We start from the raw sequence: 27,166 nt of genomic DNA on the forward strand, positions 1-27,166 counted from the left end.
GCGGGCTCTGGGGGCGGGGCCTGGGGCGGGGTCCACCTGGGACCGCGGCACTCCCCTCACCGCGCGCGCCGCCAGGGGGCGCCCTCCCGAGAGCGCCCCTGGGCCGAGGCCTGCGCTTGGCCCCTGCGGGCCGCCGTCTCCGTGCCCGGCATTCGGCCGCCGTTCGGCTGCGCGGCGGCGGCTCCCGCGGCTCCTGGCGGCGCCGCAGTCGGACCTTTGGGCGCCCGCTGGCCGGCGGCAGCGGCGATGGCACCCTGAGCAGGCAGGGAGCAGGCAGCGGCAGGCGGGCAAGCGGGCGGGTGCCGCAGCCCAGGCCCGTGTCGCGCCTCTTTGTCTCCACGGGCAGCGGCTCAGCCCCGGGCCCCGGGCGGAAGTGAGACGCGCTCGGCGCGGGGGCCGCGGCGGCCGCACCATGAGCGACATCCGCCACTCGCTGCTGCGCCGCGACGCGCTGAGCGCCGCCAAGGAGGTGTTGTACCACCTGGACATCTACTTCAGCAGCCAGCTGCAGAGCGCGCCGCTGCCCATCGTGGATAAGGGCCCCGTGGAGCTGCTGGAGGAGTTCGTGTTCCAAGTGCCCAAGGAGCGCAGCGCGCAGCCCAAGGTGCGGCCCGAGACGGTCGGGTGCCCGGGCGCCGCAGGCAGGCGGGCGGGCCTTTTCCCCAGCGATGCAGGGCTGTGTCAAGCCGCGGGCGCCCCACGTCCAGGAGCCCCGCGCTCGCGCTTGGCCTCGCTCCTGCAGCAGCCCGCAAACCCCTCTCCGGGTCCTGCAGTGTTGCTCAGCTGCCTGTCCAGTCTGCGGGGCGTGTGACAGCCGAGTCTTGGTGTTAAAGGGACAAACTGGGGACTGCCCGCTCTCTAGAAGTCTGTTGGGCTGTTACCGAGAGGCTCGTCCTGAGCCCTCCAGGAGGATGTATAATGATCTGTATAGCTTTCCTCTTACATCTTTTTCTTTTTTCTCTCTCTCTCTTTTTTTTTTTTTTTTTTTTTTTTTTTTTTTTGGGGTGAGACAAGGTCTCACTGTGTTGCCCAGGCTGGAGTGCAGTGGTGCAATCACAGCTCACTACAACCTTGAACTCCTGGGCTCAAGTAATCCTCCCGCCTTATCCTTCTCAGTAGCTGGGACTACAGGCATGCACCACCACCATGCCCAGCTAATTTTTGGATGTTTTGTAGAGCTGGAGCCTCCCTGTGTTACCCAGGCTGATCTCAAACTCCTGGGCTCAAGATTCTCTCTCCTTGGCCTCTAAAGTGTTGGAATTACAGGTGTGAGCCACAACGCCTGGCCTATATGACTTTTTTCTAAGAGTAACAGCAAAGATCTCCCTGACACCCGAGCTTTACAAAGGGCGAAAAGTTCTACGGGGAAAAAAAACTTTTTTCCTGTTTTCCTTTTTTTTTTTTGGAGATGGAATTTCATTCTGTCACCCGGCTGGAGTGCAGTGGTACGATCTCGGCTCACTGCAACCTCCACCTCCCGGGTTCAAGGGAGTCTCCTCCCTAAGCCTCCTGAGTAGCTGGGATTATAGGCGCACACCCACCATGCCCGACCAAGTTTTGTATTTTTAGTAGAGACGGGGTTTCACCACGTTGGCCAGGCTGGTGTCGAACTCTTGACATTGTGATTCATCCGCCTCGGCCTCCCGAAGTGCTGGGATTACAGGCGTGAGCCACCGCGCCCAGTCTGTTTCCTGTTTTTTTTAACGTACGAGTTAATAAGTACGTTACAGCCACATTTCTTAACGCTTTTCCTGGATTTCTTTTGCAGAGACTGAATTCACTTCAGGAGCTTCAACTTCTTGAAATCATGTGCAATTATTTCCAGGAGCAAACCAAGGACTCTGTTCGGCAGATTATTTTTTCATCCCTTTTCAGCCCTCAAGGGAACAAAGCCGATGACAGCCGGATGAGCTTGTTGGGAAAACTGGTCTCCATGGCGGTGGCTGTGTGTCGAATCCCGGTGTTGGAGTGTGCCGCCTCCTGGCTTCAGGTACTGCTCAAGAGAGACCCTCGGCCGGGTGCAGTGGCTCATGCCTGTAATCCCAGCACTTTGGGAAGCTGAGGTGGGCGAATCACTTGAGGTCAGGGGTTCGAGACCAGCCTGACCAACATGGTGAAATTGTGTCTCTACTAAAAATGAAAAATTAGCCTGGCATGATGGTACATTCCTGTAACCCCAGCTACTCAGGAGGCTGAGGCACGAGAATCGCATGAACTCAGGAGGCAGAGGTTGCAGTGAGCTGAGATGGTGCCATTGCACTCCAGCCTGGATGACAGAGCAAGACTCTGTCTCAAAAAAAAAAAAAAAAAAAAAAAAAGAGTCTGACCCTGAGAGTCTCTGAAGAGGAATTGAGGAGTTCGCTGTTTGGAATTCTCATTGAATTGGATTTCTGGAATTTTTGTTTGTTTGTTTGTTTGTTTGTTTAAATTATTCTTTTAGGCCGTGCTTAGTGGTTCACACCTGTAATCCCAGCACTTTGGGAGGCTGAGGAGGGGGCAGATCACTTGAGGTCAGGAGTTTGAGACTCGCCTGGCCACCATGGTGAAACCCTGTCTCTACTGAAAAAACAGAAATTAGCCAGGCGTGGTGGCTCCCGCCTGTGGTCCCAGCTACTTGGGAGGCTGAGGCAGGAGAATCATGAACATGGGAGGCGGAGGTTGCCGTGAGCTGAGATCACGTCACTGCACTCCAGCCTGGGTGACAGAGTGAGACTCAGTCTCAAAAAAAAAATTTTTTTTAAATTAGGTCGTGTTTTTTTTTCTTTTTCTTTCTTGTTTCTTTTTTTTTTTTTTTTCCTTTTCTTTTTTTTTTTTTGCGAGAAGGTTTCAGTCTGTCCCCCAGGGTGGAGTGCAGTGGTGCAATCTTAGCTCACTACAACCTCTGCCTCCTGGGCTCAAGTGATCCTCCTACCTCAGCCCACCAAGTAGCTGGGACCACAGGCAAACATCACTATGCCTGGCTAGTTTTTGTATTTTTTGTAGAAACGGTTTCACCGTGTTGCCCAGACTGGTCATGAACTCCTGAGGTCAAGCGATCCTCCTGCCTCAGCCTCCCAAAGTGCCGGGATTATAGGCATGAGCCACTATGCCCGGCCTAAGAACAGGATTTTGAGAGAAATTCAGCAAGTACTGCTGTAAACAAACCTTTTCATCATGTGACAGTTCACAGACTTTCCTGAATCTCTTCAATATGATAGCAGCTGTTAATTTTTACCTGTGGCGTCTCACCTGGGATCCTGTAGGGTTACAAAAGTTGTCATTTCCTCACCTGAAGGCAGAAATGATGTTTCCTAAGTAAACTGTAAAACAAGAGCCGGCAGATGTTGTATGTAAAGGGCGAGATAGTGAACTGTCTTAGGGTTTGCAGGTCCTGTAGTCTCTTTCACAGCTACTCTGTCCTTCTAGTGCAAGAACAGCTTTAGACAGTAGGCAAACAAATAAGCATGGTCACGTCTCAGTGAAATATTGTTTACAGAAACGGGTGGTGGGACAAATTTGGTCTGTGGGATGGTTTTTTTGTTTTGTTTTGTTTTTTGAGAGAGAGTTGCTCTGTCGCCCAGACTGGAGTGCAGTGGCATGATCTCGGCTCACCGCAGGCTCCGCCTCCCAGGTTCACGCTATTCTGCCTCAGCCTCCCAAGTAGCTGGGACTACAGGCGCCCACCATCAGTGGTGCCTGGCTAATTTTTTGGCATTTTTAGTAGAGATGGAGTTTCACCGTGTTAGCCAGGATGGTCTCGATCTCCTGACCTCATGATCCGCCTGCCTCGTCCTCCCAAAATGCTGGGATTACAGGTGTGAGCCACCATACCCAGTCAGGTGTTGGGTTTTTTTTTGTTTTTTTTTTTGAGACGATCTTGCTCTGTTGCTTATGCTGGAGTGCAGTGGTGTGACCACAGGGCTCACTGCAGCCTCAACCTTACCAGGCTCAAGCCATCCTCCTGCCTTGGCCTCCCGAGTAGCTGGGACTACAGGTGTGTGCCACCACACCCGCCTAATTTTTTCAATTTTTTTTTTTTTAGTTGGAGTCTCGCTCTGTCACCCAGGCTGGAGTGCAGTGGCGCGATCTCTGCTCACTGCAAGCTCTGTCCCCCAGGTTCACGCCATTCTCCTGCCCCAGCCTCCCGAGTAGCTGGGACTACAGGCGTCTGCCACCACGCCTGGCTAATTTTTGTGTGTGTGTATTATTTTTAGTAGAGACGGGGTTTCACTGTGTTCACCAGGATGGTCTCGATCTCCTGACCTCATGATCTGCCCACCTTGGCTTCCCAAAGTGCTGGGATTACAGGCGTGAGCCACCGCACCTGGCCCATTTTTTCTATTTTTTATAGAGATGGGTTCTTGCTGTTACCCAGGCTCGTCTGGAACTCCTGGGCTCAAGTGATCCTCCCACCTCGGCCTCCCAAAGTGTTGGGATGACAGGCATGAGCCACCATGCCCAGCCTGGTCAGGGGGCTTTAGATTGCCCACCACTGCTTCAGTGTAAGCCTTTAACTTTTTTTTTTTTTTTGAGACGAAGTTTTGCTATTGTTGCCCAAGCTGGAGTGCAGTGGCGCGATCTTGGCTCACCACAACCTCTGCCTCCCAGGTTCAAGTGATTCTCCTGCCTCAGCCTCCCGAGTAGCTGGGATTACAGGCGTGCCCCACCACGCCTGGCTAATTTTCGTATTCTTAGTAGAGACGGGGTTTCACCATGTTGGTCGGGCTGGTCTCGAACTCCTGACCTCAGATGATCCACCTGCCTCGGCCTCTCAAAGTGCTGGGATTACAGACGCGAGCCACCGCACCCTGCCCCATCAACATCTTTTTTTCATCTTGGAAGTGGTTCTGCCAGTTCTGATGGTATTCACCGTGTGTGCATAGTTGCTGGTCTACTCACGACATCTGTAGTTACGTGGACTGTGTGGCTTCTTTCCAGCGGACGCCCGTGGTCTACTGTGTGAGGTTAGCCAAGGCCCTCGTGGATGACTACTGCTGTTTGGTGCCGGGATCCATTCAGACGCTGAAGCAGATATTCAGTGCCAGCCCGAGATTCTGCTGCCAGTTCATCACCTCCGTTACCGCGCTCTATGACCTGTCATCAGGTAAACTTGAAACAGGTTATTTCTATGAAAGAAGCTTCCATCAATGGCTAGTTTTATTTTCCGCTGAATACCCAGGTGAAGTGTCCAGTGAATGCTTTGGCCATTTTGTCTCTTAAATGTATATTTTTATTTTTGTTATTTTTTGAGATGGAGCCAGTTGCCCAGGCTGGATTGCAGTGGCGTGATCTGTGCTCACTGCACCCTCCCCCTCCCGGGTTCAAGCAGTTCTCCTGCCTCAGCCTCCCGAGTAGCTGGGACTACAGCCAGCATGCGCCACCACTCACAGCTAATTTTTTTGTGTGTTTTTAGTAGAGATGGGGTTTTACTGTGTTCCAGGCTGATCTCAAACCCCTGACCTCAAGTGATCTACCCACCTTGGCCTCCCAAACTGCTGGAATTACAGGCATGTGCCACCATGCCCAGCTGAGTTTTTATTTTTTTATTTTTTGAGACGGTTTCACTCTGTCACTCTGGTTGGAGTGCAGAGGTGTGATCCCAGCTCACTGCAGTCTCTGCCCCCAAGCCTCAAGTGTTCTCCCCCCGCACTCAGCCTCCCGAGTAGTTGGGACTACAGGTGCATGCCACCGCGCCCAGCCAATTTTTGTATTTTTTGTAGAGACGGAGTTTCGCCATATTGTCCAGGCTGGTCTTGAACCCCGAGCTCAAGCAGTTCTTCTCCCTCAGCCTCCTGAGTAGTCGGGACCATAGGTTTGCACCACCATTTCTGGCTAATTTTTTATATTTTTTTGTAGAGATGGAGTTTCACCGTGCTGCCCAGGGTGGTTTCGAACTCCTGGACTCAAGCAATCCTCCCACCTCGGCCTCCTAAAGTGTTGGCATTACAGGTGTGAGCCATTGCACCCGGCCTGAAATGTGTGTTTTTAATTTAGGCTAAAAGCTAAAGGTGTGGGCCACCTGGATGTGTGCAATTTGCTAAGGGGGAGCTATTCTTAGTGATCCCCATTTGCCTGAGGTGCAGTGGTCCAAGTGGCAGGCAGCCCAGAAAGCGAGGGTCTGCTGTCTGGTGAGATGTGACCCACTGCACGGACATATGACTTGACTTTTTATCTTCCCCCTACTTTCTTTATTTTACTTTTTTGGATAGAGAATCTTGCTCTGTTGCGCAGGCTGCTGTAATACGGTGGTGCAGTCATAGCTCATTGTAGCCTCAAAACTCCTGGGCTCAAGTGATCCTCCCACCACAGCCTCCTGGGTCGCTGGGACTGTAGACACACACCACCAGGCCTGGCTGACAAAACCTGCTTTTCTGCTGCTGTTTTCGGTTCATCCTTCTCTGCCCTTGGCTGTTGCTGCTCACAAGGCTGACAAATAGTCTCTCTCTCTTCCTGGGTTGATAGCCAAACCAGCAGTTTGAAAGCCTTCAACGGCATCTGTCATTTTTATTCAGTCCAGTATTGGTCTGCCACCAGCCTGCTGACTTTTTTTTTTCTTTTTTGTTTTTTTTTTTTGAGACAGAGCTTCACTCTTGTTGCCCAGGCTGGAGTGCAATGGGGTGATCTCGGCTCACGCGACCTCCACCTCCCGGGTCCTGATTCAAGCAGTTCTCCTGCCTCAGCCTCCTAAGTAGCTGGGATGACAGGCATGCGCCACCACGCCCAGCTAATTTTTGTATTTTTAGTAGAGACGGGGTTTCACCCTGTTGGCCAGGCTGGTCTTGAACTCCTGACCTCATGATCCACCCGCCTCAGCCTCCCAGAGTGCTGGGATTACAGGCGTGAGCCACAGCACCCGACCTTCCTGACTATTTTTGAAACTTCTTCTTTTTTTTTTTTTTTTTGAGATGGAGTCTCTCTCTGTCGCCCAGGGTAGAGTGCAGTGGCGTGATCTCAGCTCACTGCAACCTCCGCCACCTGGGTTCAAGCGATTCTCCTGCCTCAGTCTCCTGAGTAGCTGGGACTATAGGCGTACGCCACCACGCCCAGCTAATTTTTGTAATTTTAGTAGAGATGAAGTTTCACCATATTGGCCAGGCTGGTCTCGAACTCCTGACCTCGTGATCCAGCTGCCTCAGCCTCCCAAAGTGCTGGGATTACAGGTGTGAGCCACCACGCCCAGCCGAGCCTTCTTTTATCTGTCTTTTTTTTTTTTTTTTTTTTTGTGAGACAGAATCTCACTCTGTTGCTCAGGCTGGAGTGTAGTGGCATGATCTTGGCTCACCGCAACCTCTGCCTCCTGGGTTCTAGTGATTCTCTTGCCTCAGCCTTCTGAGTAGCTGGGATTATAGGTGTGTGCCACTACACTTGCCTACTTTTTGTATTTTTAGTAGAGACGGTGTTTCACCATGTTGGTGAGGTTGGTCTTGAACTCCTGACCTCAGGTGATTCACCCGGCTCAGCCTCCCAAAGTAATGAGATTACAGGTGTGAGCCACTGTGCCCGGCCACCTTTTTCTTGTTGTTAGACTTTTTAGCTCTCTTGAGAAAGTTTGTGTGGCAATATTGTGAACATGTAAGCGCATGCCATATTTATATGCTAATTTCTTTTTTTGTTGTTTGTTTTTTTGTTTTTGTTTTTTGAGATGGAGTCTTGCTCTGTCGCCCAGGCTGGAGTGCAGTGGTGCCATCTTGACACACTGCAAGCTCCACCTCCCGGGTTCAAGCGATTCTCCTGCCTCAGCCTCTCACCCGGCTACTTTTTTGTATTTTTGGTGGAGACAGGGTTTCAGTGTTAGCCAGGATGGTCTCAATCTCCCGACCTCGTGATCCGCCCGCCTCGGCCTTGCAAAGTGCTGGGATTACAGACGTGAGCCACCGTGCACAGCCACAGATGCTAATTTCATACTCTCCTTTTCCTAGCAGTTTGCCTGTGGAATGGGAGGCAGGTCGTGGGGAGCAGGGCCATGCCGCTGCAGTGGGATTTCCCCTAGCTCTCTCCTCCAAAGGCTTCCTAAGAGCTGTTAACATCTGGGAGCGGTATTCAGGCCTTTCATCTTCCAGTAAGAAAGATTTCACTGAACCCAGCTATGGTATCATAGTTGCCTTTTTTTTTTTTTTTTTTTTTTTTTTTTTTGAGATGGAGTCTTACTGTGTCACCTAGGCTGGAGTACAGTGGTGTGATCTCCCCTCACTGCAACCTCCACTTCCCAGGTTTAAGCGAGTCTCCTGCCTCAGCCTCCTGAGTAGCTTGGGCTATAGGTGTGCCCCACCATGCCTGGCTAATTTTTGTATTTTTAGTGGAGTCAGGGTTTCACCCTGTTGGCCAGGCTGGTCTCGAACTCCTGACCTCAAGTGATCTCCCTGCCTCAGCCTCCCAAAGTGCTGGGATTACAGGCATTAGCCACCGCACCCGACCTACCTTTTATGTCATTGGTTATTCCAGGCCAATGAGTACAGAAATTGGCCTTGCCATTGGGAAGGGATGAGTTAGCATATGGAACAGGAAAGAATATTCAGGGAATGCCACTGACACAGCAGAGCAGATCTGAAACACAGTGTTTTTCTCTTAAGCCAGGAAGTCCATTGAGGAGTTGATGATTTCTCAAGTCACTGCCACACAGCGGTGGCCCTGGAAGTCACCATCTGAATGGTGATTGAAGCTGATCTTGGGCACTTCTGGTAACAGGAGAGCATTCTTGGGGGAGGCTGTGTCTTCAAAGCACAAAAAGGAAGATACCCACATAATAATATCCCCCCTTTCGGGAATGGTGCTGAAAACGCGGGACTCTAGAGACCCTAACTGGGATCCTAAAGACTGAGGACTCACGAAGTGCACACGCCAACGTGTATGCTGAGGGCACACCTGCACAAGTGTGTGTGCACACACACGCATTACCTACAGGCTGTTGGAGATCCCTCAGCTCAGATCTCAGGGGGCAGGGATACACTGGAGAGGTGGATATGACCCTGGCGTTGCCCAGACAGAAACATCTCTGTGGAATCAAGAGGCTGCACACATGGCCAGTCGCAGTGGCTCACTCCTGTAATCCCAGCACTTTGGGAGGCCTAGGTGGGTGGATCACTGCAGTCAGGAGTTCGAGACCAGCCTGGCCAACATGGCGAAACCCCAACTCTACTAAAAATACAAAATTAGCCAGGTGTGGTGGCAGGCGCCTATAGTCCCAGCTACTCAGGATGCTGAGGCAGGAGAATTGCTTGAACCTGGGAGGCGGAGTTTACAGTGAGCCAAGATCACTGCAGCCTGGGCGACAAGAGTGAGACTCTGTCTCAAAAAAAAAAAAAAGGTGGCGCACAGGACAGCAGCTGCTCCCCGCTGTAGCCATTGTCTCACCACAGTAGGTAGGCAGGGCTGTTCATACTCCCAACAGTTGGCAGGAATCATCTCAGATGGTGGGCACAGCCCCAGAGAGAGGGGGCTGAGGACCCACTCCTGTGAACACAGCCAGCCTAAGGGCATTGCACACCAAGCCCCACATGTGCAGTACAGCCTCCCGATTAAAAGCCAGGCTGCTGAGGTCAGATCTGGGCCATACGCTTTTGTGTGTGTGTGTGTGTGTGTTTGTTTTCCTGAGACAGGATCTCACTCTGTTGCTCAGGCTGTTGTACAGTGGGATAACAACAGCTGACTGCAACCTTGACCTCCCAGGCTCAATGATCCTCCTACCTTAGCCTCCTGAATAGCTGGGAATATAGGTGTGCACCACCACTTCCTGCCATATATATATATATATATATATATATATATATATATATATATATATATATATATATATTTTAAGACGGAGTCTAGCTTTATCGCCCAGGCTGGAGTGCAGTGGCGTGATCTCGGCTCACTGCAAGCTCCACCTCCCGAGTTCACACCATTCTCCTGCCTCAGCCTCCTGAGTAGCTGGGACTACAGGCACCTGCCACCACGCCCGGCTAATTTTTTTGTATTTTTAGTAGAGACAGGGTTTCACCGTGTTAGCCACGATGGCCTCGACCTCCTGACCTCATGATCCACCCGCCCCTTCCTCCCAAAGTGCTGGGATTACAGGCCTGAGCCACTGTACCCGGCCACTCCTGGCTAATTTTTAAGAATTTTTGTAGAGATTGGGTCTCATTGTGTTTCCAGGGCTGGTTTTGAACTCTTGAACTCAAGTGATCGTCCCACTTTGGCCTCCCAAAGTGCTAGGATTGCAGGTGTGAGCCTGGGCCACATACTTTCAATGAATCCTGTGGAAATCACTTGACATGACTGTGCCTCAGTTTCCTTGTCCTTTGCATGAGACTAACCGCTGGGGTAGAGGGAGGATTAAATGCATTCGTCTGTGTAAAGCATTGAGACCTGTGCCGAGTGAGGTGCGTTCATGTGTGTAGAGTGTTGAGACCTGTGCTGGGTTAGATGCTTTCGTCTGTGCTGGTTAGACGCGTTCGTCTGTGTAGAGCGTTGAGACCTGTGCCGGGTTAGACATGTTTATCTGTGTAGACCGTTGAGATCTGTGCTGGGTTAGACGTGTTCGTCTGTGTAGAGTGTTGAGACCTGCGCCGGGTTAGACGCGTTCGTCTGTGTAAAGCGTTGAGACCTGTGCCGGGTTAGACGCGTTCGTCTGTGTAGAGCGTTGAGACCTGTGCCGGGTTAGACATGTTTGTCTGTGTAGACCGTTGAGATCTGTGCCGGGTTAGACGTGTTCGTCTGTGTAGAGTGTTGAGACCTGTGCCGGGTTAGACGCGTTCGTCTGTGTAGAGCGTTGAGACCTGTGCCGGGTTAGACGCGTTCGTCTGTGTAGAGCGTTGAGACCTGTGCCGGGTTAGACGCGTTCGTCTGTGTAGAGCGTTGAGACCTGTGCTGGGCTCATAGGAAGCCCAGACTAAGTGTCACCATCTGTTCTTCTCTGTCTAGGCCACAGAGCCTGCCAAGTCTCAGGGATCCTATCTCCTAGGGTTGCTTAGATGAGGGTTCCAGGTTTGGGGTTGGGGCAGCCCTTGGCAGCTGCCAGATGACTGATGGGATTCTGAGCTGGTCCCTGAAGGCCACCATTGCTGTCACTGCCCCATACAGGAGACACTGAGCACAGGGAGGACACATACTTAGGAGGGAAGGGATGACGTGTGGCAGTGTGGGATAGAAAAAGCGTGGAATTTTATCTAAATTAACATGCAGGAGGACATTTCTCCAAAGCATGGTGGAGTTCCAGGGAATTATAGACTTAGGTATTTCTGCAGCCTCTCCCTTGCTCCACTGATGTGACTGGGCACTGGGATGTGACAGTGACTGAGATGAGAGTCCCAGTCCCCCTGGAGTGGACGTCCTAGGAAAGGAGACAGAAGGTAGCTAAGCCAGGAGACGTGATCCGGACCATCAGGCGGGCAGTTCCGTGGGCCCTGGGGTCATGTTCCCTCTCTCCCTGTCCTTGAGGCCAAGAGCACTCCTGACCTAATGGTCTTTATTCGCAGATGACCTCATCCCACCTATGGACTTGCTTGAAATGATTGTCACCTGGATTTTTGAGGACCCACGGTTGATTCTCATCACTTTTTTAAATACTCCGATTGCGGCCAATCTGCCAATAGGATTCTTAGAGCTCACCCCGCTCGTTGGATTGATCCGCTGGTGTGTGAAGGCCCCCCTGGCTTACAAAAGGAGAAAGAAGCCCCCCTTATCCAATGGCCACGTCAGCAACAAGGTCACGAAGGACCCGGGCGTGGGGATGGACAGAGACTCCCACCTGTTGTACTCGAAACTCCACCTCAGCGTCCTGCAGGTCCTCATGACGCTGCAGCTGCACCTGACCGAGAAGAATCTGTACGGGCGCCTGGGGCTGGTCCTCTTCGACCACATGGTCCCGCTGGTGGAGGAGATCAACAGGTTGGCGGATGAACTGAACCCCCTCAACGCCTCCCAGGAGATCGAGCTCTCGCTGGACCGGCTGGCGCAGGCTCTGCAGGTGGCCATGGCCTCAGGAGCTCTGCTGTGCACAAGAGGTGGGTGCCTCCCTGGCCCAGGCCTCCTGGTGCGGGGACACCACCGCTCTGCAGAAGGAAGAGGGGATCCTGGACAGACACTGTTTTTGCTTCATTTAGGACTTCTTTTCCTCCTAGTGAACACAGGGGAGGAAGGTACCCCAGCGGCGCCCCCTGCACTCCACCCTCCCTGCTTACCCCGTCAGGGTCCTAACATCCCACAGATGGGAGGTCTTAGTGTCGCCCAGGACTGGGGACTCCTCGAGAGCCTAGATAACTTTCCTTTCGAGGAACCCGTTTTCTTTTTTATCTTTTTTTTTTTTTTTTTTTTGAGACAGAGTCTCGCTCTGTCGCCCAGGCTGGAGTACAGTGGCCGGATCTCGGCTCACTACAAGCTCTGCCTCCCGGGTTTATGCCATTCTCCTGCCTCAGCCTCCTGAGTAGCTGGGACTACAGGCGCCTACCACCACGCCCGGCTAATTTTTTGTTTTTGTTTTTTTTTTTTTTAATAGAGACGGGGTTTCACCGTGTTAGCCAGGATGGTCTCGATCTCCTGACCTTGTGATCCACCCATCTCGGCCTCCCAAAGTGCTGGGATTACAGGCTTAAGCCACTGCACCCGGCCTATTTTATCTTATTTTAATTTATTTATTTATTGCGATGGAGTCCCCCACTATTGTCCAGGCTGGAGTGCAGTGGTGCCATCTCGGCTCATTGCAACCTCCATCTCCTGGGTTTAAGCAGTTATCCTGCCTCAGCCTCCTGAATAGCTGGGACTACAGGCATGCGCCACCACAGCTGGCTAATGTTTGTATTTTTAGTACAGACAGTTGCACTATGTTGGCCAGGATGGTCTTGAACTCTTGGCCTTGTGATCTACCCACCTTGGCCATCCAAAGTGCTGGGATTACAGGCGTGAGCCACCGTGCCCGGCCCCCTTTTTCTTTTTCTGTGTCCTTTTTTATTTCCATTTCTCTTTCTTTATTTTTATGAGATGAGGACACTCGCTCTGTTGCCCAAGCTGGAGTGCAGTGGCACGATCATAGCTCACCACAGTCTGCAACTCCTGGGCTCAAGCAATCCTCCTGCCTCAGCCACAGAGTAGCTGGGACTACAAGTGTGTACCACCACACCTAGCTAATTTTTAAAAAAAATTTTTGGGCTGGGTGCGGTGGGTCACACCTATAATCCCAACACTTTGGGAGGCTGAGGTGGGCGGATCACGAGGTCAGGAGATCAAGACCATCCTGGCTAACACAGTGAAACCCCATCTCTACTGAAAATACAAAAAAAAAATTAGCTAGGCGTGGTGGCGGGTGCCTGTAGTCCCACCTACTTGGGAGTCTGAGGCAGGAGAATGGCATGAACCCAGGAGGTGGAGCTTGCAGTGAGCCGAGATCGCGCCACTGCACTCCAGCCTGGGCTACAGAGCGAGACTGCATCTCAAAAAAAAAAAAAAAAAAAAATGTGTAGAGTCAAGGTCTCACCATCTTTCTTGTCCAGGCTGGTTTCAAACTCGGGCTCAAGTGATCCTCCCGCCTCAGCCTCCCAAAGTGCTAGGATTACAGGCATGAGCCTCTGCACCTTTCCTTGTCCTTTTTTATTGAGGCATATTTTTTTTTTTTTTTGAGATGGAGTCTCGCTTCTTTGCCCAGGCTGGAGTGCAGTGGCCCGATCTCGGCTCACTACAACCTCTGCCTCCGGGGTTCTAGCGATTCTACTGCCTCAGCCTCCCAAGTAGGTGGGATTAGAGGTATGTGCCAGCACGTCTGGCTAATTTTTGTATTTTTAGTAGAGACAGGGTTTTACCATGTTGGCCAGGATGGTCTCAAACTCCTGACCTCAAGTATCCTCCCACCTCAGCCTCCCAAAGTGCTGGGATTACAGGCGTGAGCCACTGCATCTGGCCTTGAGGCACAATTTATACACAATACAATGACGTGGGTTAAGGGCAGGATCTGATGAGTTTTGACTAATGGTTACACTCATGTGACCACTTCCCCGTTGATAACAGACAACATTCCCACTGCCTGTGGGTTTTTTGGTCTTTGTTTGTTTTGAAGACGAGCTCTTACTCTGTCACCCAGGCTAGAGGGCAGTGGCACGATCATAGCTCACTGCAGCCTCGACCTCCTGGGCTCAAGTGATCCTCCCACCTCAGCCTCCTGAGTAGCTAAGACTACAGGTGCGTATCACCACACCGGCTAATTTTTAAATTTTTTGTAAAAATGAAGTCTCGCTATGTTGCTCAGGCTGGTCTCAAACACCTGGGCTCAAGCGATCCTCCTGCCTAGGCCTCCCAAAGGGCTGACATTACAGGCAGGAGCCACTGTGCCAGCCTCATGGCCTGTTCTGAGGTTCCTTCATTATCCTGCATTTCAGTCCTTGGACTCTCCCTGGAGAATGATATGGTGCTAATGATATGCTTGGGTTTGCGTTTTAGCAACTGCCTCACTCAAAAGGTTGCCTATGGTGCCAGGGGATGGCCGTGGGTTTCCCGTCTTACTGCTGCTCTTAGATTGCCTTGGGTGCCTGATTGCCCAGGGAGAGCCCAGCCTCTGGGCTTTTTCCAGCCATCTGACAAATTGCCAGCAGGGCTGCCTCCTTTCCTAAGTGCCATCTTTTGTTTGGGGATGGGTTTTTTAAAGCAAAAATTGGAGACAAGGAGAACTCAGATTCTATTTTTTTTTTTTTTTCTGAGATGGGGTCTCACTCTGTCACCCAGGCTATAGTGCGGTGCCACGATCTCGCCTCACTGCAACCTCCCCCTCCCGAGTTCCAGCAATTCTCCTGCCTCAGCCTCCCAGGTTGCTGGGATTACAGGCATGCACCACCACACCCGGCTAATTTTGTATTTTTAGTAGAGACGGGGTTCCTCCATGTTGGTCAGGCTGGTCTCAAACTTCCGACCTCAGGTGATCCGCCCGCCTCGGCCTCCCAAAGTGCTGGGATTACAGACATGAGCCACTGTGACCGGCCAGGGGATGGATTTTTTAAAGCAAAAATTGAATACAAGGAGAACTCAGATTCTTCTTTTTTTTCTTTTTTTTTTTTTTCTTGAGACGGGGTCTCACTGTGTCATCCAGTCTGGAGTGTAGTGGTGTGATCTCGGCTCACTGCAATCTCCCTCTCCCAGGTTCAAGCAATTCTCCTGCCTCAGCCTCCTGAGTAGCTGGGATTACAGGTGCCCACCACCACTCCTGGCTAATTTTTATTTTTTAGTAGAGATGGGATTTCACCATGTTGGTCAGGCTGTTCTCAAACTCCTGACCTCGGGTGATCCACCTGCCTCGGCCTCCCAAAGTGCTGGGAATACAGGCATGACAGGCATGAGCCATGGTGCCCAGCTAGAACTCAGTTTCTTTTTTTTTTTTTTTTTTTGAGACGGAGTCTCGCTCTGTCCCCCAGGCTGGAGTGCAGTGGCCGGATCTCAGCTCACTGCAAGCTCTGCCTCCCGGGTTCACGCCATTCTCCTGCCTCAGCCTCCCGAGTAGCTGGGACTACAGGCGCCCGCCACCTCGCCCGGCTAGTTTTTTGTATTTTTTTAGTAGAGACGGGGTTTCACCGTGTTAGCCAGGATGGTCTCGATCTCCTGACCTCGTGATCCGCCTGTCTCGGCCTCCCAAAGTGCTGGGATTACAGGCTTGAGCCACCGCGCCTGGCCGGACTCAGTTTCTAAATGACACTAGGGAAATGTAGTATGAGGCACTCTTGCTGTCTTGCTAGCATCCTTACAAAGAATACCAGTGTGTATTTCCCCATGTTATCTCTAGTATGTTTGTTAATCTTATATGTCCTTAATTGCAGATGACCTGAGAACCTTGTGCTCCAGGCTACCCCATAATAAGTAAGTATCCTCAAGACTCCTAGCTGGGCCAGCTTGCTGGGGCAGGGTGGAGGGAGGCAAGACAGGGTGAACCCCTTTGTCCTGGGTTCTTTGGGGAGAGCCCGGTAAGGACATGATGAGAAGTGGGGCATGGATACGATCAGATAACGCCCGTGAACAGAACTCAAGTAGAAAGGAAACCCGAAAAACGGTCATCATGCTGGAAGTCCCTGAAAGAGGCCAGTCCCTAGTGAGCGTGCACCTGTCGAGTTGTTGAGTGGTGGGTGTGGTGCAGGGGGCCCTCTGTTGGTGACACTGTGAACTGCACCACCATTTGGGAAGTCTGGCTGAGCCACAGCCCTAGAGCACTCTGCCAGCGCTTGGCCATCAGGTGGCACGGACCTGGGTTCTGAGCGTGGCCCTGTCTGGTATTGGCTGTGATGCTCGGGAAGTCTCTTGACCTGTCTCTGTGCCTCAGCTTACCCCCTTGTAAAATGGGGGTGATACTGTTCCCTGACTCACAGGGTGGTAGTGAGGATGAGACGCAGTGGTGTTTGTGAATTTGTCATCCCACTCCTTGCCACGTGGAGACCTCCGCAAATGCAGTCGTCAGGTGAAAAGTGGGAACTGTGGTCAGATTCTGGAGAGAATCCGGGCCTTGTCACTTCCAAAAGTCCACACGTCCTTGGGCAGCTTCCCTGCCTTCTGCCTGAAGTCCTCATCTGTAACATCAAGAAAACCATGGGACCTGCCTCATGTTCCTCTTGCCTCCGCCAGCTTCTCACTGTAAGATTTTTGTGAGGAGTAAATGAGTAAAAACAGGCTAGGGCTTGGGCGTGGTGGCTCATGCCTGTAATCCCAGCACTTTGGGAAGCTGAGGAGGGTGGATCACCTGAGGTCAGGAGTTCGAGACCAGCCTGGCCAATGTGGTGTAACCCCGTCTCTACTTAAAATACAAAAATTAGCCGGGCATGGTGGTGCACATCTGTAATCCCAGCTACTCGGGAGGCTGAGGCGGGAGAATCGCTTGAACCCGGGAGGTAGAGGTTGCAGTGAGCTAAGAGTGCGGCACTGCACTCCAGCTTGGGCAATAGAGTGAAACTCTGTCTAAAAAATAAAAATAAAAAGGCCAGATGTGGTGGCTCATACCTGTAATCCCAGCACTTCGGGAGAACAAGGCAGGTGGATCACTTGTGGTCAGGAGTTTGAGACCAGCCTGGCCAACATGGTGAAACCCCATCTCTACTAAAAATACAAAATTAGCCAGGCGTGGTGGTATACACCTGTAATCTCAGCTACTTGGGAGGGTGAGGCTGGAGAGTCACTTGAACCTAGGAGGCGGAGATAGCAGTGAGCTGAGGTGGTGCTACTACACTCCAATCTGGGTGACAGAGCCAGACTCAAAAAAAAAACAAAAAGGCTGGGCACAGTGGCTCACAACTGTAATCACAGCACTTTGGGAGGCCAAGGTGGGCAGATCACCTGAGGTCAGGAATTTGAGACCAGCTTGGCCAACATGGTGAAACCCCATCTCTACTAAAAACACAAAAGTTAGCCAAGTGGCAGGCGCCTGTAATTCCAGCTACTTGGGAGGCTGAGGCAGGACAATTGCTTGAACCCAGGAAGCAGAGGTTGCAGTAAGTCAAGACTGCACCATTGCACTCCAGCCTGGGCAATAAGAGCAAACCTCTATCTCAAAAAAAAAAAAAAAAAAAAAAAAAATTGGCCAAATATGGTGGCATGCATTTGTTATCCCAGCTATTCGAGTGGCGGAGACAAGGATTGTTTGAGCCCAGGAGTTTGAGGTTGCACCGAGCTGTGATCACCACCATACTACCTGGGCAACAGAGCAAGACCCTGTCTCTTAAAAGAAAAAAAAGTGAAAACACAGAATGCACTTAAACTAGTACATGGCCTGTAGTGAATATCTAGTAAGTGTCAGCTGCTTTTTTTTTCTTTTTGAGACAGAGTCTTGCTTTGTTGCAGAGGCTGGAGTGCAGTGGCATGATCTTGGCTCACTGCAAGCCTCTGCGTCCTGGGCTCAAGCCATCCTCCCACCTCAGGCTTCCAAGTAGCTGGGACTACAGGTGTGTACCACCACAGCAGACTGATTTTTGTATGCACAAAAAATGTTTAGTACAGATGCAGTTACTAACTAGCAAAGAACTGGAAACAACTTGTCCTACAGCGTGGTGATACTTAAGTAAATGAGTTGTGATACATCAGGAGGATGGAACATAATGCATCTGCTAAAAATGGCAACTGACTGCTGGGGAGGCAATGTGAATGGTGGAAAGCAGAACTCCTGTGCACATGGACAGAGTTAATAGAAATGACAAAGTGAGCTTGGTGGGGTTAGTAATGTTCTTCCTTCGGAGCCCTCACACTGGTCTTTAGCAAGGAGAAGCAGGCTTCCAGGGGCAGGTGTTGGCGAGCAGTGTGGACAAAGGGGCAGCACGCGGCTCGGCAGCCCTGGGGGTGCACGTCGCGTTGGCCTGGCCCACTGGCTGCGTCAGGTCCAGCGGCAGAGCGCTGGGTAGCGCTCGCAGGCTGAGACAGACATGTATAACTCGAGTCCGGGGTTCAGCCGGATGCTGGTCCACAGCCTGCAGAGGAACTGCATCTTGTATGAGGGTTGGGGACTCCCATCCGTGCCACACTTACTCTGCCAGGTTCTGCAAGGGAGGAGCTGGGGCAGCTGTCTGGGTGGGTACAAAGCCTGAGGGGGCAGAAGGCAACAGTCTCTGGGATGAGACCGTCCTGCCTGAGGTGTCATAACAGCAGCACAGAGAGATCACAGGGCCCCCTCTCCCAGGGGCCCACACTCTTCCTCTCCTCTTTTTCCTTTTCTTTCTTTTTTCTTTCTTTTTTTTTTTTGAGACAGTCTCATTGTGTCGCCCAGGCTAGAGTGCAGTGGTGTGATCTTGGCTCACTGCAACCTCTGTGTCCTGGATTCAAGTGATTCTCCTGCCTCAACCTCCTGAGTAGCTGGGACTACAGGTGCCCGTCACCATGCCTCATTTTTGTATTTTTAGTAGAGACGGGGTTTCGCCATGTTGGCCAGGCTGGTCTGGAACTCCTGACCTCAAGTGATCTCCCTGTCTCAGCCTCCCAAAGTGCTGGGATTACAGGCGTGAGCCACTGTACCTGGCCTCTTTTTCCTTTTTTTGGTCTGCGTTCTAGAAGTTTCCACAGCATCGGAGGACATTGCTGGTATCAGCTGGCACCTTTCCCCTCCTGCAGGAATCCCTTTGTGATAGTTTCCTTCTTTGTCCACCACTTTTATTTAACATTTTAGTGTTTTCTTCAGGGAATTTAAAAGACAGCAGGATACAAATCCTTTGTATTGTCCAAGTCTTTTAACTCGGGGTCAACATTAGAGCCCCCCGGAACTTCTCAGCAGTCCCCTGCTGGTCCTGCTCTGGAGCCTCTGACTCCATTCCTTCTGAGGAGCTGGTGGCTGCCTCTTCTGACACAGATCTGGGGAGCCCTGACCTCCCAGGGGCAGGCCGGGCATGGCTGTTGGGGAAGGACAGGGGGTTGCCTGGAATACCTCTTAGATTTCTTTCCTTTTTTTTTTTTTTTTCCCGAGACAGAGCCTTGCTCTTGTCACCCAGGCTGGAGTGCAGTGGCACGATCTCGGCTCACTGCAACCTCCACCTCCCGGGTTCAAGCGATTCTCCTGCCTCAGCCTCCCGGATAGCTGGGATTACAGACACCCACCACCACACCCAGCTAATTTTTGTATTTTTAGTAGAGACGGGTTTTCGCCATGTTGGCCAGGCTGTTCTCGAACTCCTGACCTTAGGTGATCTGCCTGCCTCGGCATCCCAAAGTACTGGGATTACAGGTGTGAGCCACCATGCCTGGCCTACCTCTTAGATTTCTGACAGTCTCTGTGTTCATCGTCTTTCCAAATAGACTGGAAACTTCTTGAAGTGCTTTCTATCTCTGGCAGGGTGTGTACATGTTCAAATCATCACATGACCACAATTTGGCCTCTGCAGTACCTCCTCCTTGGGTTCGTTAATCTCTTGCTAAATTACTTACCCAGAGTTATTTAGTAGTAGTAACAGAAAGAAAAGGGGCTCAGAAGCGCTTTGGGCACTAAAGGCACCAGCCCTCCACATACTTTCTGTTTACTGCCTGAACCCCTCCTGGGGGCCCTGGGTCCAAGCCTTTGTACTGTGGAGCTTGGGGGTTCAGTCTGTGACAGACCAGCCCCTTGACAGAGCACGGGGGAGTAGAAGGAGAGCAGGCAGGGCTGTCAGAAGGGTGAAATGGCTGGGAAAACGGGCTGCTGTGGGACCCAGTTAGGACAACGTGCAGGGACGGAGCCTTGGCTGAGGGACGGGATGTGAGTAGAACCCGGCAGGCAGGCCTTGGTGTTAGGAGAGACCAGCGCAGGTGCTGCAGACACGGGACCCAGCTGGAGCGAGATCCTGGGGCAGGTCAGGAGACGGGTGAGCAGAGCCCGTCTGTCTGCAGCAGAAGCTTCCAACGGGGGAAGCAAGGGTAGGGAGGAGGCCTGGGACCTGAAGCTGGGAGGGCCCCAGAGGGCCTTTTTTTTTTTTTTTTTCCCTTTGAGTCAGGTCTCGCTCTGTCTCCCAGGCTGGAGTGCAGTGGCACAATCATGGCTTACGGCTCACTGCAGCCTTGAACAACTGAACTCAAGCAATCCTCCTGCCTCCAGCCTCCTGAGTGGCTGGGACTAAAGGTGTGCGCCACCACGCCCAGCTAATTTTTAGTTTATTTTCTGTAGCGATGGGGTCTCACTGTATTCTGTCTGGTCTTGAATTCCTGGCCTCAAGCAGTCGGCCTCCAAAAGCGCTGGGACTATAGGTGTGAGCCACCAGACCCGGCCAAGAGAGGTTCTGATTGGGGAGAACCTATGGGGAGTTGGTCCTTTCCGGCTGACACAGGACGGGGCAGGCCTCGCCTCGGCTGGGGGAGCTGGGGGTGATGAGCCAAGCCAGGGAGTTCTGGGGGGTTGGGGGATAATCCTGGGGAGAGTGTGGTTAGAAGGCAAGGGCGTGAGAAACTCGGGAGTCTGGGAAGGGCCCCGGTGTTGGAAAGTCAGGTTGAATTTGCGGGGAGGAGGATTCCAGGAAGTGGGGGCCGTGGTGTGCTGTACCACCAGCATGGGAGGTCCAGGCCTCTGGGGCTCAGGGGCCTTGGTGGGAGCGCGGTGGCGGATGGGGAGAGCGTGCGTGCAGCTATTCTCAGAGCCCCGGTGCTGGGTGCTGGGCAGGGTGGGGGGATCTGAAGCTGCGTGGGGCGGGGCGGGAGGTGGGCGAGTCCCGGAGGTCCTGGATCCAGGCCTGGGGCGTCCCCAAGGGGGCCGCACCGGACTCATTCTGGATTTCAGGACTCCGAATTTGGAGTCATTTGCAAGGCCAGCTTCCTGGGGCTTCTACTTGGAATTCAGGTAGGGCGTGGTCATTCGCGGCTCTGAGGAGACTGTGGCCAGCTGTCCTGTGTGTCCCAGCGCAGCAGAGAGCTGCAGAGGCTGACATGGAGGCCGCCTGTGTGGGCTGTGCGCCCGGGAGTGCTGTGGCCGGAGCTCCGTGGGCCGTAGGCCCCGTGCAGAGCCCGCTCCCACGCATCCTCGCCTGTGGGGTCCTGGCTTTGCCACTGCTGCTCCGCGTCCACAGCCTGAACCTCCGGGTGGTCCGTGCCTGTGTCGGTGCCTCTCCCCGGTGGGGTGCGGGGTTCGGGGTCAGCCAGCCGTGCGCACCTGCGGAGTCCCCGGCGTCCGCCCGCCCTGACGCTTCTCCTTGTGTTCGCAGCCTCCTCCAGCTGGTGATCTCGGGTCCCGTGCAGCAGTCGCCTCACGCCGCGCTCCCCCCAGGGTTCTACCCCCACATCCACACGCCCCCGCTGGGCTACGGGGCCGTCCCGGCCCACCCTGCTGCCCACCCCGCCCTGCCCACGCACCCCGGGCACACCTTCATCTCGGGCGTGACGTTTCCCTTCAGGCCCATCCGCTAGGCCGGCCTGCGTGTGCCTTCTGTGCCCTCGCTGGACGAAGCCTTCCGAGAAGGAAGGGGTGGCCGGTCCCCCAGAAGAGAACCTCGGGGAAGTGGCCCGGTGGCCCCTCCCCGCCGGCAGAACCGTCTCGGTGTCACGGAGTCCAGTCGGTCGCATTCTTCGACATCCAGATTGGATGGTGAAGGGAAGAGTCCAGCCTCTGCTGAGAGCCTGCTGCGGGCGTTTTTAAAACATGCCGGACCTGGGAGCCTCTGTTCTCTGCGCATTTCAGACACACAGCCTGTGTGGCGAGGAGTGTGACGGGAGGAACCACAGGTGCAGGCCCATGTGTCTGGCCTCTTTCCTTGTGAAGACGATGTGTCCCCGCCAGAAAAAGTGGGCTCTTTCCGCAGCCCCGTGAGCTGAGCCCAGGCTGCGTAGTGACCACAAGCTTGTGTGCAGCGCTGCTCAGGGAAGCTGTCAGGAATTCCCCTCACCTCGGAAAGGAACTTCTCAGTTTTATTGGGGGTGTCTAAATTTTCCTTTCATATGTTCAAATAAATTTTTCTAAACAGTCATGTAGACTTTATGGAATGTATTTTTAACAGCTTCATAAATGTTGCTTCCAACTGCAGGCATTTCCTTCCCTATATATATATATATATATATATATATTTTTTTTTTTTTTTTTTTGAGATGGAGTCTCGCTCTGTCGCCCAGGCTGGAGTACAGTGGCGCAATTTTGGCTCACTGCAAGCTCCGCCTCCTGGGTTCAATCGATTCTGGCGCCTCAGCCTCCCGAGTTGCTGGGACTACAAGTGTGCACCACAACGCCCTGCTAATTTTTTGTTTTTTTTTTTTTTACAGAGATGGGGTCTTGCTAGGTTGCCCAGGCTGACTTTGAATACTTGACCTCAAGCTATCTGCCCACCATGGCCTCCCAAAGTGCTGGGGTTACAGGCCTAACCCACTGCACCTGGCCTGCTTCCCAATCTCATGGTCATGGTAGTTTTTAGTCATTTCTTTTTATGGAAACAGCTTGGACACCCATGTCCCCAGCTAAGCCAGGCAGCTGAGGTCAGCGGGCATAGAGCACTCCCGATCTTTTTTTTTTTTTTGAGGCGGAGTCTCACTCAGGCTGGAGTGCAGTGGCGCAATCTCAGCTCGCTGCAAGCTCTACCTCGAGGGGTCACGCCATTCTCCTGCCTCAGCCTCCTGAGTAGCTGGGACTACAGGCGCCCGCCACCACGCCTGGCTAATTTTTTTTGTATTTTTAGTAGAGACGGGGTTTCACAGTGGTGTCGATCTCCTGACCTTGTGATCCGCCCACCTCGTCTTCCCAAAGTGCTGGGATTACAGGCGTGAGCCACCGTGCCCCACCTTTTTTTTTTTTTTTTTTAAACAGGGTTGCACTCTGTCACACAGGCTGGAGTGCAGTGGTGTGATCTCAGTTCACTGCAACCTTTGCCTCCCAGGTTCAAGTGATTCTCCTGCCTCAGCCTCCCAAGTAGCTGGGATTACAGGCGCCCACCATCACGCCCGGCTAATTTTTGTATTTTTAGTAGAGACAGGGTTTCGCCATGTTGGCCAGGCTGGTCTCAAACTCCCGATCTCAGGTGATCCACCCGCCTCGGCCTCCCAAAGTGTTGGGATTACAGGCGTGAGCCACTGCGCCCAGCCTGCTTCTGGTCTATTTGCTTTGGGTCACATTTCTTCCCTCAGGTACAAAACAGCCCTCAGGGATCTTTTTCCTACTGAAAAGGGAAGGTGTCTGCTTGGAGTCCTCCCTTAACGGACTGCAGGAGGAAGCAAAGATCAGGAACTATGTCACTGGCTCTCCTAGCCTGAAGTGAGAGATGGAAACTGCAAACATGGAGCATTAAAAGATGGAGCTTACCTTGCAGGGATGAAATTTAACCTGGGGCTGGGCACAGTGGCTCACACCTGTAATCCCGGCACTTTGGGAGGCTAAGGTGGGCGGATCACTTGTGGCTAGTAGTTCGAGACCAGCCTGAGCAACATGATGAAATTCTGTCTCTGCTAAAAATACAAAAATTAGCTGGATGTGATGGTGGGCGCCTGCAAAATCCCAGCTACTCAGGAGACTGGGGCAGGAGAATCGCTTGAACCCAGGAGGTGGAGGCTGCAGTGAGCCAAGGTTGTGTCACTGCATGGTAGCCTGGGTGACAGTGAAATTCTGTCTCAGAAAACAAAAACAGAAAAATGGCTGGGCGCGGTGGCTCACGCCTGTAATCCCAGCACTGTGGGAGGCCAAGGTGGGCAGATCACCTGAGGTCAGGAGTTCAAGACCAGCCTGGCCAACATGGTGAAACCCTGTCTCTACTGAAAGTACAAAAATTAGCCAGGTGTGGTGGTGTGTACCTGTAATCCCAGCTACTTAGGAGGCTGAGGCAGGAGAAATGCTTGAACCCCAATTGCTTCTTCTTGTTCTGACACAGAGTCTCACTCTATCACCAGGCTGGAGTGCAGTGGTGTGATCTTGGCCCACTGCAACCTCCACCTTCCAGGTTCAAGTGATTCTCCTGCCTCAGCCTACCAAGTAGCTGGGACTACAGGTGCCTGCCACCACGTCAAGCTAATTTTTGTATTTTTAGTAGAGACGGGGTTTCACCATGTTGGCCAGGATGGTCTCGATCTCTTCACCTCGGACTGAGGTGATCCGCCCACCTCGGCCTCCCAAACTGCTGGGATTACAGGCGTGAGCCACCAGGCCTGGCTGATTATTTTCGTGCAATGTACTTCCCTGTCCTGGAACATTTTATGGCATTTATTAGGTGTTTGACCTGAAGAGTAACACCTGACATTTGCACAGTAGGTCACTGCCAATGCATGCTTCTGTTTTTTAAATTTTTATTATTTTTATTTTCCTGTTTGTTCTATTCAGAGAATGCAAGTATTTCTAGGGAAGGACACTTGAGAAGGTGCTCCATCAAAATGAAGGGCAGCATCATCGATGCTCACTGGAGCATTAATCTCGGTGTGTCTCCCTAGTCTGCTGCCCCTCCCCAGAACAGAATCCAAACCTTTTCCATCATCTCCAGGAGGAGACAAACTTCCTGCCACCCCACAGCTGCCGTCTGGGAGCAGCTCAGTCTGTCTTACTCCACTCCTTTTCAAGGCACCTGCTCCTGGCCCACCAGCTTTTCCTCTCAGGCTCAAAGAATCAAGAATCAAAATGGTACTGGACTTCTCCACTAGCAGCTCTGGAAGCTAAAAGACAAACTGTTTGTTAATCGCACCATGGCACTCCAGCCTAGGAGATAGAGTGAGACTCTGTCTCAGAAAAAAAAAAACGCAAAAAAATTGTCTTTAACATTCTGAGGGGAAACAATTACCAATCTATAATCCATAGCCAATCTAATGTGAGAATAAAGACTTTGGCCAAGCGCCATGGCTCACACCTGTAATTCCAGCACTTTGAAAAGCTGAGGCCGGGTGTGGTGGCTCACGCCTGTAATCCCAGCACTTTGGGAGGCCGAGGTGGGCGGATCACAAGGTCAGGAGATCGAGACCATGGTGAAACCCCGTCTCTACTAAAAATAGAAAAAATTAGCCGGGCGCAGGGGCGGGCGCCTGTAGTCCCAGCTACTCGGGAGGCTGAGGCAGGAGAATGGCGTGAACCCGGGAGGCGGAGCTTGCAGTGAGCCAAGATTGCGCCACTGCACTCCAGCCTGGGCGACAGAGCGAGACTCCGTCTCAAAAAAAAAAAAAAGCTGAGACAGGGCTGGGCGCAATGGCTCACACCTGTAATCCCAGCACTTTGGGAGGCCAAGGCGGGCGGATCACAGGTTCAGGAGTTCAAGACCAGCCTGATCAATGTGGCAAAATCCCATCTCTACTAAAAATACAAAAATTAGCTGGGTGTGGTGGCAGGCACCTGTAATCCCAGCTATGCAGGAAGGTGAGGCAGGAAAATCACTTAAACCTGGGAGGTGGAGGGTGCAGTGAGCTGAGATTGTGCCACTGCACTCCAGCCTGGGCATAAGAGCAAGACTGTCTCAAAAAAAGAAAAGAAAAGCTGAGACAGGAAGATCACTTGAGCCCAGGAGTTCGAGGCTGCAGTGAGCCATGGTGGCACCACTGCATTCCAGCCTGGGTAACAGAGCAAGACCCTGACTCAAAAAATAAAATATAAGAGACAGACATGGTGTGAGAACAGGGATTAGTGTGAGGCTAACAAAGGCAAATCCCGGAAAGATGGTGATGGGGGGTCCCAGGTTGACAGCCAGCAGCAGCCTGGACAGCATCCTGCCCAGTGTGGATCTGCGGAGAGGGAACCCCTGAAGAAATGCCCTAAGGAAACAGTGAAGCAAATACTTTCCTGACCAGATTGACTAGGTGGAAAGTTGAGTTGGAAGGTATTTATAGCTCCAAAGGAAGATGTGGGAAGGCTTACTAAAAGATTCTAGGCCGGGCGCTAATCCCAGCACTTTGGGAGGCCGAGACGGGCGGATCATGAGGTCAGAAGATCGAGACCATCCTGGCTAACATGGTGAAACCCCATCTCTACTAAAAAATACAAAAAAAAAAAACTAGCCGGGCGAGGTGGCGGGCGCCTGTAGTCCCAGCTACTCGGGAGGCTGAGGCAAGAGAATGGCGTAAATCTGGGAGGCAGAGCTTGCAGTGAGCCGAGATCTGGCCACTGCACTCCAGCCTAGGTGACAGAGCGAGACTCCGTCTCAAAAAAAAAAAAAAAAAAAAAGATTCTAGCTGGGGCCAGGCATGCTGGCTCGTGCCTATAATTCCTGCTCTTTGGAAGGCTGAGGAGGGTGGATCACTTGAGGTCAGGAGTTTGAGATCAGCCTGGCCAACATGGTGAAACCCCGTCTACTAAATATACAAAAGTTAGCCAGGTGTGATGGCACATGCCTGTAGTCCCAGCTACCGGGGAGGCTAAGGGAGGAGAATCACTTGAACCTGGGAGGCAGAGGTTACAGTGAGCTGAGATTGTCCCACTGCACTCCAGCCTGGGTGACAGAGCAAAACTCCATCTCTAAATCAATCAGTCAATCAATAAAATAGCCGGGTGCAGTAGCTCATGTCTGTTAATCCCGGCACTTTGGGAGGCTGAGGTGGGAGGATTGCTTGAGGCCAGGAGTTCAAGACGAAGCTGGGCAACATAGGGAGACCTCATCTCAACAAAAGAATAAATTAGCCAGGTGTGGTGGTGCATCCCTGTAGTCCTAGGTACTTGGGAGGCTGAGGTGGGAGGATCACCTGAGCCTGGGAAGTTGAGGCTGCAGTGAGCTGTGATTGTGCCACTGCACTCCAGCCTGGGCAATGGGAGTGAGACCCTGTCTCAAAAACAAACAGCAACAAAAAGCTCAGTGGGAGGAACTGTTTGTGGACATGGTGGGATACCTCTCTGGTGCACAGGTGAGCAATGAGCCGGAGGGAGGGGAGCAGA

At 52.4% G+C, this 27,166-nt stretch overlaps 1 protein-coding gene across 1 annotated transcript; it reads left to right on the plus strand.

Moving 5' to 3' along the window:
* The first annotated feature begins 150 nt into the window (after window positions 1-150).
* Window positions 151-22,316, plus strand: INTS15 (integrator complex subunit 15). The gene is made up of 6 exons (XM_011769626.3): window positions 151-604; window positions 1,769-1,990; window positions 4,918-5,083; window positions 11,436-11,963; window positions 15,750-15,789; window positions 21,558-22,316. The coding sequence occupies exons 1-6, from the start codon at window positions 413-415 to the stop codon at window positions 21,757-21,759; spliced, it is 1,350 nt and encodes a 449-aa protein (XP_011767928.2). The 5' UTR covers window positions 151-412; the 3' UTR covers window positions 21,760-22,316.
* The last annotated feature ends 4,850 nt before the right edge of the window (window positions 22,317-27,166 follow it).

This window comes from Macaca nemestrina, chromosome 4 (genome assembly GCF_043159975.1).
Source record: "Macaca nemestrina isolate mMacNem1 chromosome 4, mMacNem.hap1, whole genome shotgun sequence".
NCBI classification, from domain to species: Eukaryota; Metazoa; Chordata; class Mammalia; order Primates; family Cercopithecidae; genus Macaca; species Macaca nemestrina.